Raw genomic sequence first — 20,713 nt, 5'->3', positions numbered from 1 at the left:
TTATTATATTATTGCGAAAGTACAATAAATATTTTTTTATGTTTTTCCTTTATCTCGATACACTGCAAGAATTTTAAATAAATTTTGCAAATTTTTAAGTGATATTCGCATTAAATTGAAATGTTTAATCGCTTAAGCTGAAATTGTTATCGTATCGTATAGCATTGCGCTCTAAGCCCCGGCTTACGGCCCAGACGTGTCGGTTTTGATTTCACCTGTTTACAAGAAATAATTTCAGATGGCAGGGTAGATTAACCCATATATGCTTCGAACATCTTCTACGCCGATTTTAAAAGTTAGAAATATGTTGTTTATTAAAGTCTTTTAACTAGGACTATAATAGTTTTCAAAACGAATTAGTTTTTTTTAATAAAGTAAAAAGTAAAGTAACAGCCTGTAAATTTCCCACTCTTGGGATAAGGCCTCCTCTTCCAATGCGGGTTGGTGGAATGCACATTAGGCAGAATTTCTATGAAATTAGACACATGCAGGTTTCCTCACGATGTTTTCCTTCACTGCCGAGCACGAGATGAATTATAAACAAAAATTAAGCACATATATATAGTATTGCTTGCCTGGGTTTGAACTCGCAAGCATCGGTTAAGATGCACGCTTTCTAACCACTGGGCCATCTCAACTCGTTTTTTTTTGTGTTCCAAAACAATTGGGAAAAAAGGTTTAATAATCATTTGCGTTTATTCAAATATGAAATAATATGTAGTTTATAAATGTTTACTTTTAAATATTTAATCGATATTTTTATGTGTGTAATGTAATAGTTATTAGATAGACCCTCTATCATTTTTGTACGTAGCTGTTTTCTTCCAAAGCTTCTTTCTCGAAAGATTTACTGAGACAGTTCGCTATAAACGATCGCCTTTCCTTTTGATTGACCCAGTTGATTATTATTATTTTATATCTCTTATGTTATCAAACTCAAACTTCTTTATTCAATATGGAAGGAACATTTACATATTGATAGTCAAATTCATACATAAAATGGGACACTACTGGCATCTGATTGGTAATCATTTATATAATTGGATTGTAATAAAACAGTGTAAATGCGAAAATTTCTCTGATCACAATAAATTTTGCCAATTACAGCAATCGAACGAATGAAACCCGGCGAACAGACAAGTGATACAGGTTATTATTTTCTCATTCAATTTGGTACAGTGGTTCAATTTTGATATTTTCCGGAAGTTATTTAAGCACTGAGTCAAACAAACACCAAGAGATGTTAAAAAAAAACAACTTTATTAATACGTTTGTTTCGTATTTTAAAAACAAATATTGACATACATTAAACTTCCTCGCTCACTTGATCATCATCAATCAGAACACGACTAAATCCAATATTTTTCGCTTCGTTCTATGGAACGAACGAGTTTTATTTACTAAGAATTTTGTATGAAAAATATATTTCAATTTCCCGAAGCAATCTCACTTTGTATTATTATATTTATCTAAGTATCATTGTAGTGTGACTTTTGCTATTACGAAATACGAACTAAACTCAACTTTAAATATAATATTATAAAAGAATATTCTTGAGTTTATTCTTCTGAAAGAATGGGTTAATGATGTGAAAAACTTGGAGAAGTCTGAGCCGAAAATTTTCAATTTATTTGTTTACGCTTTATTGTACGAAATGATATAGTTTAGTAAAATGACAAGAATTAGTTTTTTAGGTAAGAGTTCCCATTGAAAGGGAAATTGTAATTATACATGAAAACGTACTAATTAATACCTATTTCAAACTAGCGACTCGCCCCGGCTTTTTACAGGTTAGTTTGTTTTTTTACGACGTCACATTAGAAAGTTCTATAATTGTCAGCGTTTATTTACTATATTGTCCATATATTATATACCTTATTAAAATCTTCCTCTCGAATCACTCTATCTATAAAAAAAACCGCACCAAAATCCGTTGCGTAATTTTGAAGAATTATGCATACATAGGGACAGACAGCGATAAGCGACTTTGTTATATACAATGTAAAGATAAAGATATACCTATAAAATTGAAATAGTTGTTGTAGACACTAATTGTTGTCAATTTAATTATTCGATTATAAAAAAAATATAAAGTCGTTTTTAGTTTTTAAATTTCGAATGTAATATATTTCTTTTCACATCGAGCTTAATTCTAATTAAGTAAATGATACGAAGTAGTATATCCGCTACTGAAACTGTCGTGTATGAAATAAAAATAAAAATATATCCATATCCTCAAACGAGTTCGCAACGTATGTTTCGGATAGTTCCGATGCGGTCTATTTCAATACGAGCTGACTTTAATCGAGATATGTTATGACAAGTTTCACCGGCTTATATAACCGGTGCATTTTTATCGTTTTTTCTTTAACGTCATTTTCAATAACTATAACTAATGTCAGTGAAATATAGTGGAATATGTTACTTACATATTAAAAAAAATGAACTAGTTTTTATTGTTTTTACGTAAAACTGTCGAATTCGATTAAGAATGACTAATTTACGTATATTTATTTATTTTAAAAGATAAATAGCAACTTAAAATTAATTGAAGAATTACAAATTTTCTTATTTACTGTGATTTATTTCCTTGTAAGTTTATCAGTGGTTATTTATGATAAAATACTTTATGTGGCCAGTGTTTTTGATATTTTAACACTACAAAACACTTCTCTTGTGTACACTGAAATAAAAATATTATGCTTTCGTTGTTATTAAGGAACTATTTTCACGTCGACTTTTGAACTTCACAGTTATTTCAAGTGCTTATCTCGGTACGTTGAAAGACGTGCTAAGCTGTTTTCACGTAAATTAACTTGAAGTACGCTAGACTTTCGCATTAAAACTAGACTATACTAACTTTAACGTTTATTTTCATAACAAAGTCGACTATAAAATCAGAAATTATAAATTACTTACATTACGTTTATAAGTTAACTTTCCATTAGTGTATTAAAAAAAATTTTTTTTTTACATATGTCTTTATGATTATAAATTACTACAGCGCGCTTCATAATCATTTTAATATCATTTCTTTATAGATTGGCTGACTAGTCTTTCTAATTATATATAAAATATGTCCATCACGAAACTTTTTAAGCTTAAGTGTCAGAGTCGCTCAGTGGAAGTGACATGACGTCACGGTAAATTATTAAAAATGAAACTCTCTCGCATGCGAAATAGCTCGGGCACATCAGAGTGACGTTTTCCTTTGTCACGCTGTCATAAGTGAATTTTGCACAAAAATATATTTAAACTTTGTTCTGTGTAAATTACTTTTAGAATTACATAACATTAAAAAACAAATTAAACGATAAGCTATTATATATAATCTGTCAGCGAAAAAAAAGTAGTAGTATTATATAATTTCTATCGCCAAATGCATCAATACCATGTAGCGTTATACATTAAAAAAAAAAAAAAAAAAACGCGCGGTCCCCTGTAACAGAGGCTTGGTTTAATTTTCTGGCGAATATTTGAGTGCTTCGTTCATTACATTTCTTAGTCAAATCGAGTAGAAAAATTGACATTCTAGTTGTAACTTATTATTTATTTCGGTACGAATATATATACATCGAAGCATCAAAAAGTTTAATTAGGATTTATTTATTTTTTTATCGTACATGTTGGCGACGTCACGACGTAGAAGACATGACAGCCGAAAAGTCGAATATCGAAGGGAAGATATTACGAACGTGATTGACTAAACTTATTTTTGAATATCATCATAACTGATAACGACTATATACCTAAATCCTCGTTATACATATGTAAACTGAGGCGAGTTTCGTCAAGCACAGCACAAAGGATCGGCCGGCTGAGGTGGCAGTGGAAACGATCTATAACGATATGATCATAGGCTAGCACAATGATGTTCTAGTAAACAGATATGTCATTAACGCACAAAAAGTGAAGACTAGAAAACGTCCTAATTGGGACGTTTGCCTTTAGTCGTTTTACGCAGTAATACGTTATAATACATCGTAATTACGTAATAATACGTTTTGCGTAATTAAAACATCTAGTTATCCCTTTAACTTATTGTTTTTATCAAGCTATCCTTTTTACTTGTAACGAAATGTGAAATAAACGGTCCCCGGCGCAGCACACTTTTTTCTGTTGTTTAGTATGGATATAACATATCTGTTTATTAGAATATCTTTGGGCTAGCAGTATTTGATATATACAATTCCCACAACTCTGTCTCCACAAGGATCTTGATCAATTTCTTAAATATGTCAACTGTGTAAATAAAGATAATAGAGTCTAACTTATGAGGATTCGGAAAACGAGATTTTAGTGTGGCAATGAAACACTGCCTAGACTTGGAAAACATAATTCCAAGAAACTTTTCACTTGGAATAAGCGAACAAATTAATTCTTATAATATATATTATTTTTACATACGAATTAATGTGCTACTTTCTTATAATTAATAACTAATACTACGGTATTAGTTGCCAAGGTTCGCGGTTTGTTATATGAATGTTCAACCATAAATAGTATGTAATAATAAAAAACCTATACTTAGTTACGCTATTGACGAAAATAAAGTTTCTTGTCTTTATTAAAGATTTAATATAACTTCTACGATCTCTTTGATAGGGACTTGTTTCAAGTACTTATTAAACTCGTTCGAACTTAATTATAAGATCTTAGAGTTGAATTTTAGCATTTTTTTTTTGTTTTAATCACTAATAAGTATGGCCTTTATTTATTCGATCTGTGTCAAAAGCAAAAATAAATGACACCTTCCTATATTTTTTAATTACATTGTATAATAACAATAATAATATTGTCTATGCATTCGATATATGAAACCAGTTGAAACCATATAATGAAATATTAATGAACATTACAAAAAAATAAATTCCGACCTAAACTTGGTATACATCAATAATGCGAGTGAATGTCACGGGAAATATTTTTTGGACCCTCCTACACGATTAGGTAGCCTACATCGAGATGAGAAATGAATATTCTATGTTCCGGGACTGCCGCTTACGAACAAAGTAAAGTGAAATGTTGAAATGGTACATTCTCGGAAGTAGCTGAATTTAAGATGAAGCAAGAAGAGCAAGCAATGCGAGTGATAATTCGTAACACGACGTTATATTTTTGACAAATGCCTTACAATTGTATATAAAATTTTATACAATTACAAACTTGTATAACTAGCTGTGCCCGCGACCTTGTACGCGTTTGAATTTAACAAAATAAAAATACTATTGTAGTCTAAGTTACTTCTTATTATATCAGTTATCTGTCAGTGAAAGTCCCTTCAGAATCGGTCCAACCGTTCCAGAGATTATCCGGAACAAACATGCAGACAGACAGACAAAAAATTGTAAAAAATGTTATATTGGTATATTTACGTATATTCATACGCTGAGAGTAAAAAAAAAAAAAATACAGACGAATTGATAACCTCCTCCTTTTGGAAGTCGGTTGAAAAAAGGGCTATTTTAATATTACAAACACTCCAATTTTATTATATGTATAGATTGTGAGTGACCGTTTAAATCATGAAATCAAAAAATTCAATAATGTTATGACTCTAAACAAGTTTTTGTCCTTCTCTTGGGTTTTATACTATATCGATTGGATCTATGTCTGTGAGTGTACACGGTAAATCACGACAATATTTACATCACCGTGCCTAGGAAAGCGTGTAAAGGTATTGGTCCTGCGTCTGAACTTCGCTTGTTTGTGATCTTCAGTCCATCGGGATGTTGATTGGAAAAGAGACTGGCCTACCTTTAAACACGATTGGGCAATATAAGCTTTTTGCTACTGTTATCTATTCTACGGTGGGAATTCAGAATTTATCGAGACTTAATTATTTCAATGTTTATGTTAATAATTCTTAGTATTACATTTTGCGCACGAAGTGTATTAACACGCATAGAAAGGGAGATGTTACTTCGAAATCTAGGCTCAAAGACACTTTCTTCTCGGAAATCTCCCTCGTGTAAAGTTATTTACACGTTCGAAGAACACGAGCTAAGGGGACGGATGATATTATTTGTAGGATATGAGTAGTATAATCGTTCTTTATACTGCCTTGTTTTCGGTACACTAACGATACACATTCCAGACCAGCAGTTCATCATAAGAAAGATTTGAAATAATATATACATAATACCTTGGACAGTAATTAAGTTTCAATAAATCCATGAAACCTTAATACGGTACATTAATCTCAATGGAACGAAATATTTACGATACACAGAAGGCAGACAAAAGGCCCTTGAAACTCACAATATTTCGCACAACTATTCAGCTAGAATCTTATAGACAGCTGTAATTATAACGACAGCTAAGTTATTGTGACGATAATTAATGGTCATTCAATCATTTCAACGTATATTTTTTTCTTAGAAAATTTAAAAACAAAACTACAAGATCTGCCTCCTTCAGTGGGTCACGCGAATTTGTCAAGATACTTGACTTTTCGTGTCTGACTTTCAAAACATTATTTGCACAAGAAAATGTACAGAGGTTTTTGAGAGAAAATTTTATAATCTTTATTTTTAATTGAAACCTCTTTTGTCGTTTGACCACTCAGTACACAGATATTAATAAAAAAAATCGTTTATTTTTGATATTTAAAAAAACCTCATTTCGAGTTGATATATAAATATAATAATTCAAATGTTTATAGAAATTAAACAACTATCTTATTTCTCAAACCAGACTTATAGCTTATATAAAACGAAAAAAGAAAAACAGTAACATATTCTCAATAACGATATGGAAATTTACTTGTGGATTAAAACAAAAAGGGCGAAACGCTAATTGTTTAGTTCCTATATTACCTATCAGCCTTAATATAATATAACAATGCACTTTATACAATATTATGTTAAAAATTATTATTCATACATGTTCTTTCTAGATGAAATATAAAAAAAAATCAGTGCAAATTATAAGTACAAAATAAAATCCTATTATTTATCTTTCATTGATATCGTAATATAAATAAAAACATATTATAAATTAAAAACTTCATATTCTGAAAAACGAGTTTTTGTTCTTAAAATACAACCGCGGAAAAATATAAAAAGTTTCGAGTTCAGAGTTCCAATAACAGATAAAATTCTACCATAAAAACTGTGAGTTATATGAAAAAGCAACAGTATCGGGGAAACAAAACCATTGTTACCGAGAAACAATAGTTAGGAAACGAACTTATGGATATTAAGCTAGCTATCAGCAAACTCGTGAAGTTACGAGGAATTGAAGGCAAGGAATATGGCAACGAACACGAGACGGTACGGGCATTGTGTTCCGCCATTGTTAGTCGATGACCGGGTCAACTTCTCACAGGATGGCACTTAAAACTTTAGTTACCATTTAATTCCTTTATTTCGCTCGAATGTTGTCTATTGTACTTGCGTCATGCGAGCTTGAAACTTGATACTCACATACATAAAATAATCATAGCATCGATGAATACGACTGACTCATCACTTAGACATGATCATGACTTTTATTTTATTTTATGTGTGATGTTCCTACTGATATTCGGTCACGAGCTGACGATCAGTAAGCTCCTATATATTAATATAAATATGTATAAAATAATACTTGATTTCCATGTTTTTATTGTAGATAGATAATATATCTTAATTGGTGTAACATTTTATAAATAACGCAAAAATACCCGTTAGAATAAAATCAAAATCAAAGTAAAATTTATTGAAGTAGGCTTTTACACGCACTTTTGCATCGTCATTTAATAATTAAGTGAAGCTTCCACCGGTTCGGAAAGTAGATTCTACCGAGAAGAACCGGCAAGAAACTCAGTAGTTACACATTTTCTACTAATATTTTAACGCATTAATTATTTCTTTATTTTCAATAAATATGTTATATGAAATAATGTCGTTTACTCTTTTAATACAACAATGGTGCCATTAACATTATTTTCACAGATAATACAAATACAAGCGTTTGATTTTAATGGTTTTACACAAGACAAAACCAAGTACAGACGTGTAGGAGGGTAAGATACCGGGCGCCAGCGATCTTAAGGTTACGACGATAAGAGGTCGATAAATTGAAAACGTGTGCTGAATGAGATAGAACAGACAGCTTGCTACAGAAATTATCCACTAATGAAATTAGTATAAACTTGAGCAATATATAAATGTGATTGTATTGTGAAAACAAGTCCAACTCAAATTGTTTTATACATCTTAATATAAGACCCGTGACGTATTGGAACATTGGTGTAATATACTTTACAAGCCTAAGAAATGTATAAGTTTTCAAGTGAATGTATATTATGATTTGGTATAATATAGACCCTTAAACATTTTAACATTAAAGTCAGATCTTCAGTTTGGACATGTCAGCCAAAATCGCTTTAAAGCGCTGTTATGTCAATGTAATCCACTTTGCATAGTAAACGTATCAAGTTTAGGCGGGCTCAAACTTACTGGTAAATGTGTTACCAGTTTAGGTATTATAGTCACACTATATTTGCTTTAGTCTTATGAAGACGTATCGTTGTTCCATTAATTTATATAATGATGATACAAGTGAAACAATGCCGAGCACCTATGTGAAATATTCATCGTAGGGATTTTATAACGAAATAGGTAATTAATATATTCATGTATGTAATTTATATGTTTAAAAACACTGGAAGGTGTGGTGAAGGTTAGGTTAAACGCAGTATCAATATCTGACTATACATTTAAATGACAAGAAAAAGAAGGAATTCCTCAAATAAAAACTCCTTGGTCCGTTTCAATGAATCAAAGAAAACCAGCAAAAATAAAATATTCACTGCGTAACAGCTGGTCGGGACTTATCGGTACTTATCTATGTTTTATATTGGATCAATTAAAAAAATGATTGAAACGAATTGTTTTCCAATACTTTGCTTTCTTTGACTCATAAAGTAATTATGACATTTTCAAATAAAAGTAGACGAAGTTTTGCTTAAGATGTTTATTCATAATTTACCGCACAATTTATTTGTTTATAATTATACTAGCTGCTCGTCTCGGATCCGCACGGGTTGGACATAATCTTTTAAATATTTTTTTTTGTTGTTTTTTTCGACATGTTTAATAATTTTCGTTCTATTTCAAGTTATTTACACAAAAACCTTATTAAATTATAACCAAAACCTTCCTTATGAATCTCTGTATTAGTGAAAATCGCATCAAAAAACGGACAGTAGTTTAAGAGTTTATTGCGAACAAATAGACAGATGCGTCCGATCACTTTGTTTTATAATACGTAGTGAATAAAACAAAAATAAAACTGAACGTTACAAAATTTTAATTTTTACATAAAATTTCCGTCTCCACAATACTAAGCTTGTATAATTTTCAGAATCAACAAATTTTAAACCGCTACGTCATCACAGTCTAATCTGCGGTGGATTTTGCACAACTAAAAGCTTGTGTAAGACGTGTCTGTATTAAATTAATGTATCAGTAAAGATACATTAATATAACACTAATATGTTCTGAATGCCATTTATATTTAACGAAATAATAAAAAAAAAACTATGTGTATGTATTCTGTTGAAGATTTTATTGTAGATGATAACGGTCTAATTTATATTGATAGCTTCTATTTCACGTGTGTGTCTTTCATTAACATTGAGTTTAACTTACTATTATAATTTTTCACACGTGATTGTGATTGTGATTAACCGGTCTACTTACTTAAAGAGTAGTTTTTTTTTTATGGTATAGGTTGGCGGACGAGCATATGTGTCACCTGATGGAAAGTGGTCACCATCACCCATAGACAATGACACTGTAAGAAATATTAACTAGTCCTTACATCATCAATGTGCCACCGACCTTGGGAACTAAGATGTTATGTCCCTTGTGCCTGTAGTTACACTGGCTCACTCACTCTTAAAACAGGTACACAACAATACTGTTATTTGGCAGTAGAATAACTGATGAGTAGGTGGTACCTACCCAGACGGGCTTGCACAAAGCCCTACCACCTAGTAAGTTTATTTACTACACGTAAATTATATATTTCCTTTGCTTGCTTTACTATTACATAAAAACCGACTGGCGCGCTCGAAAGTCATGCAGCAAAAAAATAACCTTTGAAGCATCTCAATCTGGTACAGATTGAGATGCTTCATACAAATATTTCTGATAAGTTTTTCGAAGAATATACAGGTTGAGGTATTTAAATGGGACGTTTGAACAGCAAAACATAAAAATATGATGTCACATTATAGTAGTTTTTGGTTTTGAAAAATATTGAAAACGATATGTTATTTTCGTTGAAAACATGTATGCAATGCAACCTTTAACTAACGTTTCGTTGTTGTCATGTTACGGTGTTTTAAAAAATAATAATAATATAAATATACACATTTTAAGCATATTACGTAAATTCACTATTTACATTAATCGAAAATTGTTTTACGTACAATAACATTGATACATGGAGAAACGGGAGCAATTTAATTAATCGAAATTGAAAAAGTTTTGTTAAGCCCTCCCGTTACGGTCAATCGGTAAAGGAACGTAAATCCTGCTTTACCTTTTCAACCACATCATATGCAACTCTTAGATTTTTCAAATCTGCTTTTGTTTATTTTCTTTTATGATCCATTCGCTTATATTATTTAAAGGGTTCGCGCAATGTATGCTTCTTTCGAACCAACTCACAGTTTTTTCTTCGTGTAGATGTTTAAAGCATTTCAGTGTGTTCCTTATATATTAAATATATTTTATATCTGTCTATTACTTTCTTTTATTTTTAAACTACAGTTTAGTCGTTACTTTTGGCGTTTAGGACTTTTCATGACTACTTTCCTATTATATGATCATACGAAACGGCTTTAAAAATGATTATTATAATCGTTCTCGCTTTGCTTTTTAGGGCGGGACGTTTTCGTGTTTGTCTATTTGTCAGTTACATCCAATTTTCTTTAAATTATCATTACGGCTCTGATACTTATTTAGCAGTACTTTGCTGTCATAAAATATGGGATATGAACTTTCACCATATATGGTTTAGACAGATTTTTATGACTTACCGACTCCCCGACGGAAACTGTCCTTGGGAATGTTTTTGTTTGTGAAGTGTTTTCCTACGTACTGAGTCGATCACGTTCTCGATTAATGATCATGGATGTACTTAGTGGAATTCACTTAGTTCCTCGTGGATACGCTACCTATTATGATGCACGTATGCCCTATTACATTGTGCCAGAGCCCGGGATCATTTAGCTTACATTTTATACACAAAAATATAAATCTTTTTCGATTGCATAACATACATACATATTTAATTTGTAAATTGAATCATCAATAAATTTAAATATTAAAGAAGCGAGTCTTTCTTTTATTTACCCTAACCTCCTATGTTAAAAATATAAATCTTCAAGTTATTACTTAAACACAGAGAAGAAAATATGCGCAGTGATTGTAAATGATCACCTATTTTCCACAGTACTTGACATTTACAATGTAAGATGTCATTCCTTACATTACTAATGTTTGAACAACGACATCGTTGCTTCGTGTACCTACGTATGTATCACATTAAATTGCTCATTCGTCATAACGTATAAATTATTAACTTAGTGTGATGGAGGAATTAATGATGAGCGGGTGGTTTTCCTAGGTTAGTTTGCACTGGCCACCTGCAAGACTAAAATTATGACGTATATATAAGCTCTTTATAAATATATTAGCTCATTACTTACATAAGTGCCAACGATGTCGGATAGTGTGAAATATGATTACTCTTTCTTTAATTTTTAGAATTCCAAATTAATGATATAATTCAGCTATACTTAATAAAAAAAACGTTTTTAACCTGTTTTTTAATTTTTTTCTAAGAAAGTTATGAAAGAATTTCCGATTAAATTGTAAGTGCATTGATATGGCGTGTAAATAAATGAAACCTTTCTGTATTTTTCTTCAACTAATATGTTATTAAGTAGGCAATAATCTCATAAAAATGAATCAATTATTAACGTTTCAAATTTCGAAATGCATAACCCATACATCAAAAGATAATATGAAAGAGATTTACTCTTAAATCATAATAATAGCTTCTTGGTTGCTAACCACGTTACGACTTGAGTGATGTGTTCTCTGGGTGCCTATATATCATTTTCAGATAACGTTATCAATCTCGCACATAGTAATGTTGTTAATACATAATTACATTAAGATGTGTTATAATTCTAGATGGAGAACACGGAACATTATAGTGATGCGAAAATGTAATTAAAAGCGAATACAAGTGTTAGTTCGAAATAATGCTTCTTTTTTGTTTATAGGATAAAAGTGATGTCACTTGTATATACATATTTCATTACTAAAACTCGATGGGTAAATTAAATTGAGTTCTTTTCCCACAGCGCCAACTATTACCATATCAAATTTCATCTAAATTGGTTCCACGGTTTAAGCCTGAAGAGAACTTTGTGCAAGCCAATCTGAGTAGGTACCACCCACTTATCAGTTATTCTACCGCCAAACAACAGTACTCAGTATTGTTGTGTTCCGGTTTGAAGGGTGAGTGAGCCAGTGTAACTCCAGGCACAAGGGACATAACATCTCAGTTCCCAAGGTTGGTGGCGCATTGACGATGTAAGGAATAGTTAATATTTCTTACAGCGTCATTGTCTATGGGTGATGGTGACCACTTACCATCAGGGGGCCCATTTGCTCGTGCGCCAACCTATTCCATAAAAAAAAATGTCAAATTTATAATGTTTTTATTTATTTTCACTCACATAATATTACATTTTTAAATATAAAATACATATATAAAATTTATAAAATTATTATAGAAGTAGATTTTTGTACTAATTAGCTGTTAATTGCTAGCTATAAGTACGAGTGTATTATTCTGGCACTATCCGATAGAATGTCAATTGTTACGTCATTTCTGAGGCAAGGCCGTATACACCAAGCCCCTTTTAACTCCAGACGGCTTCAAATATTTGACAGTAAAAACAATAATATTGATTGACCCGTCGTCCTGATTAAATGAACAGATTTTAAATCGCGTATTCATGATCTGATGCTGAATAATCACAAAATCAATTCGGTAGATAAAGTAGAGGTTACTTTTATTAATTGGTGATATCAATGATATCATTGGTGGAATATATTTATAAGAACTACTGAATCAATTAAATCACATTATGTTAACCAAAAAAATGACGATGAATAAAAACAAGAAACTAAATTGGAATATTCATATGTTATAGCAGAATGTAGGATTATGCCCAGTGGTTAGAACGCGTGCAACTTAACCGATGATTGAGGGTTCAAACCCAGGCAAGCACCACCATATATTTGTGCTTAATTTGTGTTTATAATTCATCTCGTGCTCGGCGGTGAAGGAAAACATCCTGAGGAAACCTGCATGTGTCTAATTTCATCGAAATTCTGCCACATGTGCATTCCACCAACCCGCATTGGAACAGCGTGGTGGAATATGTTCCAAACCCTCTCCTTAATGGAAGAGGAGGCCTTATCTAAGCAGTGGGAAATGTACAGGCTGTTACTTTACTTTACTTTTATTTTATAGTAGAATGTGAGGAAATTTGTTATTATTATTTTAACATTCAAGATGAAGTATGTTGAAATTAATTCGAAAGTACTCAAAGGTAAAGTCAACTACGAACTAGTCTTTTGTGGCTGCAAGAACTCGAGCGCTGTTTTAACAGGCTTATAATGTAATTTTGTAAAAGCTTCATAAAGTTATTGAAAATCTTCAGAATCGTGACTATATAATTTAACTTAGTTATTAAAAGGAATTTGTAACGAACGTTCGAAGCGTTGGCTGCTATTAGTGGCTTTTGTTGGCTTGTTAATAATGTAAATAGTTAGTTATAACATATTATAGTTAGCTTGAACATACTTGATAATTATTCTAAAATCTCGTTTACTGTCATACGAGAAAATTGGCTGTTTAAGATTGTGATTTCATTTTTAGCTAATTATTTCAACCTATATTATATCTCTTTTTTTGATTAACTAACGTTACGCTTGCAGTAGCAGACTAGGTAAACTGTAGTGTTAGAAATATCTTTTTTATTTACTTTAGTTTTGCATGCCATAGAAACTTTCCTATTCATTTTGAGGTTGATTTTTTTGTTGAAATCGATGCAGTAGCATTAGGCCTACCCTTTGCACAATCTGCTTTTTTGTTTAATAGAATAAAAATAAAAATCAAAGTGGGATTCTATTATTATTGTTTACTATAAATAACAAATGTATGACTAGTGATTTAAATTAATTGATATGATAACATATAAAACATCCAAATTGTGTAGAGCCTTTTTAAATAAATAATTTAGTAAATTGATAGCATTATAAAAACATTTAGTATAAATACAATTATGTAAAAGCATTTGGAAATGTTATATGAAATTATTAATGAATTATTTCATCTTGTTGATTTATATAAGTTATAAATAATTATATGTACATATATATTATTGTCAAGTATAGAAACATACGTGTAAATAAATAAATATCAAATATCTGATAACGGAACATTTCATTAAACAATATTTTATGTAAATTCACTGTGCTCGCAAATTGAATATGACCCGACTGGCGCCGGTCACGCAAAAGTCATAAGTCATTTCAACAGCTCCGCATGAATGATTTAAGATTACGTAAATTATTGGCGTTGAATGTATAAGTTTCAATCTTTGTTTATTATTTGTTTGATTGATACGAGTCGCATTCATTAATGCAACTAGTAATATACTATTAATATATGTTTAGATAGATAATATGTTATTTGTATATTGAATAATAAGGCGTTTCTATTAAATGTCTGAATTTTTACCTACGTTTAGGTATTACTTTTATGTTTTACTTTTAAAATTATAACCGATTCGGAGCAGATAATACTCTGACGCGAGAAGAACCAACGAAAGTAACCCAGCGGGTTTTTTCGTTTTTAGTAACCTTTTGGTTGCTTAGATAATATATTTAAATTTTGTTAATGTTAATTCAATTATTTTATTCCCAAAGTGCTAAATTGGCGAAAATAAATTGACTGCGATTATTCTTTTGATCCCAGGTTCAATATAGCTTTAAGTTTTTCATATTTAAATATATTGCTATACCCTTTAAGGTTGAAATCCCAGCAATATTTAGGAAAATTCTGGTGTCGATCTTATTATTTATAAAATAAGCTATAAAAACAAATATTAAAATATGACAATTTTTTGTTATTTGTTATTAATTGTTTACTAAAACTACCAACTCACCTGGATCTCCATCTGGTCCACTGTCGTGTTCTGATTCCGATTCGTCCCAGATTGTGTCAGTCGCGATCTTTTGTCGTGAGCATTCAATCCAGTAACCAGGCGTCGGGATGAGGTTGTGAGGGTATTCTTCGCAGAACTCGTCTATAGGAAAAAACATATTAATTATTTCAGTGATAAATATTTTTCTATTTCTTATATTTTACTTAAGGAAGTAGGAAGTACTGCAGAATCGATAGTTGCGCCTACAGGATATGAACATCCCTCGGATATCACGCCTAAGTTGTCAATTAAGTATGTCGTATTGATTGATGTGAGGAGGCTGGCGAGCCTTTCTATATAAAAATGTAAAAACTTTTTTATATAATAAGGCTGGCAAGCAAATGGTATATATAATAGTGCTCCAAATACATGGACTAGTTATTCTGTCAACGCATCATTTAATGTGTGTATATACGCATTCCTAGGTCATGTTATTCAATTGTTTCATTTACTCAAATCGAAATACAACAATACAAATGGTTGCTGTTTAGTGATAGAATATTTCACAAGAAGGTTTAATGGTGGTAGGGCTTTGTGCAAGCCCGTCTGGGTAGGTACCACCCACTCACCAGTTATTCTACCGCCAAATAACAGTACTCAATATTATAGTGTTCCGGTTTGAAGGGTGAGTGAGCCAGTGTAATTACAGGCATAAGGGACATAACATCTTAGTTCCCGAGGTTGGTGGAACATTGACGATGTAAGGAATAGTTAATATTTCTTACAGCGTCATTGTCTATGGGCGATGGTGATCACTTATCATCAGGTGGCCCATTTGCTCGTCCGCCAACCTATACCATAAAAAAAAGATGATACCTACCCAGGCCGACAATCTGTGTCTGAAGTACTTAATGCTATACGAATATACTCAAGTTTAAATATCTTTTATCGTCAGTGGAAAGCAAGAAACGTTAAATTGCTCAAATAGAACTTTTGGAAAATGTCGTTTAAAGTTAAATTAGTAAACCTTAACATTTACAAAAGTACAATTTTAGCTTTTAAGCTTCTCTTCCTGTCCACTTTAAATAAAAAAAATCCAAATTTAAATCCGGTTTAATCAAACTTCGGTTGAAGTATTTTTAAATAATTATCAAGTGCTAGTTAAAACAGAAGATTAAGATCAATAAAATTATTTGATTATAAATGTAAAGCACCTTGTTCCCGGCCTCCAAACGGTAATTGGCCTCAGCCCATACTTTGTACGCGAGGGAAGAGTGGAAAATTGCGGAAAATATATTTCCACGCGTACAAAGCCGACTACCGGTCGGTGGGTGTGAGCCTATGGTATAGCGTATATGCCATAGCAAGTATTATGACTGGGTAGGAGGTAAAAAAGTTTTCTTGTTTAGGTAAAAAATAATTTAACACAAACACATAATTGTTTGATGCCATGGAACATATTGATCTATGATATGATGATCTATGATTGAAAAATTATGTTCATGTGTTATGAAGATTTTTATTTTTTAAATGTTTTTAAATGAAAATTATTGTGCTTCGTCCAATCTAGGAAGTGTATAATTCATCGATGTCACTATTACTTCAAATATGTTGCAGTATTTGTCATAATAAGCCGTTTATTATTAATATGGAATTGTGCCAGTTTCATAAAATTATTATCTGTGGAGTTGCCGTCCCTAATTTGAAAAGTTCTTTTATTAGCAAACTCTCAGGAGAGAAGCTTAAGCGAGAGCGGAGTATCTGAAACTCGCGGAACTGGATAAATCCGGTTTACTTAATAACTTTTTTCGGTAAACCCTTTTTCATTTGGTGTAACGAAATTGCTATAACTGTTGTTATTAGTTGCTTTCGAGATCAAATTATGACTGACTTCGAAAGATTAATAAAAGTTTATATACTTAGATATCAAATGTCGTCTATATTCATATCATAAAGGCGAAATAAACTCTGTCTATCCATCTTACTCTATGTCTGTCTGTTGTATATAATTGGATATGAAGCAAGTTTGAATGGAGTAAAAAGATATATTTTTGAATGCCTACACTTGATGACCAACCAATCAACTACCTACCACTATTTTAATATTATTATATTTTTATACGCACATCACATTTTTTATACATCTTACATATTACTCACACTGATGCATCCAGATTTTATTTTAGTATAAATTATCACGCTACTCAAATAGTTGATATATATACACATGTAACAGTTTCGTCACCAAGTAATATAATAAGTTATAAATAAAGTAAGAAAATTCAGTTAGGATGGCCAAAATGTAATCCGCCATCACAGATTAAGGTGTACGTGTTCTATCTTAATTCTTTTGAAGCACATCGGCTTTTTATTTCAAATCTTGTTTTGTTGCTGTCTGCTTTGTTGTTTTGTGTAAGTGAAATGAATATCAATTCTTCAAATCAAAAATTACAAATGGCCGATCAAAGAAATATATGAATGTACCTGTCGAGAAACGGCAACAGACTGACCGACTTCCTTATCGGTCTCAATTACCTTTGCCCTTTGGATCAACCCAAAAGCCCGACATTCCGAGTTATTACTAGATACCATCGAGTTATCTCATTCAATTTATTAACTTTCCCCTTTATTCGAACTCAGGCTGAGTATTTAAATACAAACGAGAAATAATTAAGAATATTTAACAAAGTCACTTTCCGCCGTCTGTACGTTTAGATCTTTTAAACTACGCAACAAATTATAACGCGGTTTTCATAAATAAGCAGAGTGATTCAAGAGGGTGTAGTGGTTGTATGCATACCTTACAGGACATGCATATGATAGCAGTGAAGGCTAATAATAATTAGTTGGAAAAATTGAGCTTTTTTAAGTGTTTTCTTCAATATAAATGTGTATTATAATGTATAGAACCTCATTGTATCCATACGAAGCAAGGAGGGTTGTATATTTAATAATAATACTAAAACTTGTTAATTTAAAACCACGGAAAAGTAGTAGTAATATAGGGAATCTAACAATATTATAACAGATTTGCTGTTGAGAAGTTTAAACTTATGATGGAATAAAGAAACATACATATATAAGATAGGAAGCTGGAATACTCCTTTTTGAACTGGCGTGTAATAAAAATATTTGTAAGATTTTCCTCTATGCGTTCCATTGTTCCGATTGTGGTGAGTTCTGCGTACGCCTCGGCCAAAAATACAAAGATATTTTCTTTGCTTTATATATGTATAAAATAGGGACCATTAGCAAGAAAATTATATTTCCAAGGCTCAAGCGACGGCTATGAAAATAAATATAATATAATTATCAATTGGTTTAATTAAAATATGTGAAATTGAACAGTACGCGTAGGTTAAAATTGTTACGTGTCCCTTTAAAAATATTAAACATAACGTCTGTTACCGACGTCCCTCCATACCGGGCTGAGTTACTGATAAAATATTTATATTGGGTCTCGGAGACCTGTGAGCAGCTAATGCGCGGTAAATACTCATACACAAAGTAGCCGCATCATTTTACTGTTGCAACCAAATATTTTGCTACGTCCGGTTCTTTATTGAATATTTCAATATCAGTATGTTACTTTTAAATCCATTTTCACCTCACGTATTTCACGGTGAAACTTTTAACGGCTTTGTCGATTATTGATTTATGCTTTGCGGCTTTGTAAATCTCCTTTCAATTTATTTTATTTCACCTCTTTGACTATTATGTTGGAAGAGGGTCGAATTAAGATAGTTTCCCCATTTGCTAAGGGATTAACATTAAATATACAAGATAAAATGCCTATGTTATAAATACGGCTCGTGTCGAGGGATATTACGATAAACTCGTGTGAAATGTACCATGCTACGTTAGGGAAAAGTATTAGATTACTTTACTAGTATAAACTTTGGAAGCTGAGATTACACAGACAAGGATTGCATGTTTACCTCACAATTTTTATGTGCTTAATTTACTCTTTCTTTGCAATAAAACCCGTTGGTGTCTGATAGTACAATCAGCTGGAAGTGGAACTGTGGTGGATAAGTTCTTCATATCATAAAAGTAGAGGAGGTACAACCCAGGATTGAAAAATTTACAGACTGTTGTATAAGGTGTTACTTATTGTAGGTAAGCATATTCATCAAGAAATAATGTTAACTTTATTGTCACTTTTATAAAATAATTGCAGGTTCTAGAACAGGATAAGTCTTTTAAGATAAATCTAATTCATGACAGTCACTTGATCGGTGAATTTAATTATCTTAAAGTAAATATAAAATTTAGAAAACTTTTCACCGATACAGTAACCAATTTATACACAAAATACATTATCTACACAATTATACACATAAACTTAATTCTAATATTGGTTTGTATCCTTTTTTTCTTTCTTCTCTCAGTAGTCTTGATGATATAGAACGCGCAATTCACTGTAAGGTAGAACACCAAACTTTAATCAATATGCTTGGCGTTCATACTTAGAGTGAACTGAACGGTCTTTGAAGGTCTTCACGCTGGAGCTTCTTTAATCGACTGCATTTATTTTTACGTAAGTAAACAAATACAACTATAGAAAAGGATTATATGTCTAAGTATATTACAAAAAGATGTAAACAGGTCAAAAAGATAAGTTCTTATAGATATGTATAATAAACAACTACGTCACATGTTATAATCCCTTTATCTATCATAATTTTAAACAAACCATTCAAGGGATGAAGTAATGAGGTCGATGACGCTGTTTTAAAACTGAAATAATGAGTTTCAAATGAACATTATTATCGATATCGAGCCATGCGATCTTCGGTTATTCGACAGACGTTCTTTTTTAATGTGATTATTGACACCAAAGGAATGTCAAAAGCAAATTTTATTTACACAAAACAATATAGATTTATATTTTTTTTATTGAAACGTAGATTTATATCGTCATAAAACATTTTTGGATAATAAATATGATCTAAACATACCGATTAATTTAATTTTGTTCTTACTTACTTACTCTTGAATTGCTTGAATTGTTACAATTTTTATAAATATTGTTTATAAATCATTGGTTTTATTTATTTCTTATAAAATTAAAAAGTTTTCATTTTATTTTTGGGTAACAAACACATACACATATATTTATTTTAACAGTAATCTTAGTCACGAAAAATAAACACTTGAAAGATTTTAGATATTTAATAAATATCAAAACTATTTCTAATATTGCAGTTATCACATGAAGAAACATAGATAAGACATTTATATTAAAAATATTCTAAATATTATTGAAATTTTATCACGAAAATACCAAGTTATCACAAAGAATTTATTTTGTAAAGATCAGTACACCTACGTATCATGCTAAGAGAAACATACAAAGGAAATATTAATTTCCGCCTCATGAAAAAGGTTTTCATTTCAAGTGCGGTACAAGTCCGATCACAAAGTGAGCCCGAATACTATTGGGAATGTACAATAAAGAATGTGTCGCTATCAGCAACTATA

The 20,713-nt window shown here is 31.2% G+C and overlaps 1 protein-coding gene across 1 annotated transcript in view; it reads right to left on the bottom strand.

Moving 5' to 3' along the window:
• LOC124535888 overlaps window positions 1–20,713 on the bottom strand; it is a 120,992-nt gene that overhangs the window by 25,567 nt on the left and 74,712 nt on the right. The window contains exon 6 of the mRNA XM_047112288.1: window positions 15,251–15,391. Coding sequence (XP_046968244.1) covers window positions 15,251–15,391 — 141 coding nt within the window. The remainder of the gene's footprint in view (window positions 1–15,250; window positions 15,392–20,713) is intronic.

Source organism: Vanessa cardui, chromosome 15 (assembly GCF_905220365.1).
Source record: "Vanessa cardui chromosome 15, ilVanCard2.1, whole genome shotgun sequence".
In the NCBI taxonomy this organism is placed as follows: domain Eukaryota; kingdom Metazoa; phylum Arthropoda; class Insecta; order Lepidoptera; family Nymphalidae; genus Vanessa; species Vanessa cardui.
The sequence above is the reverse complement of the archived record's forward strand: the minus strand, read 5'-3'. Positions and strand labels throughout refer to the sequence as shown.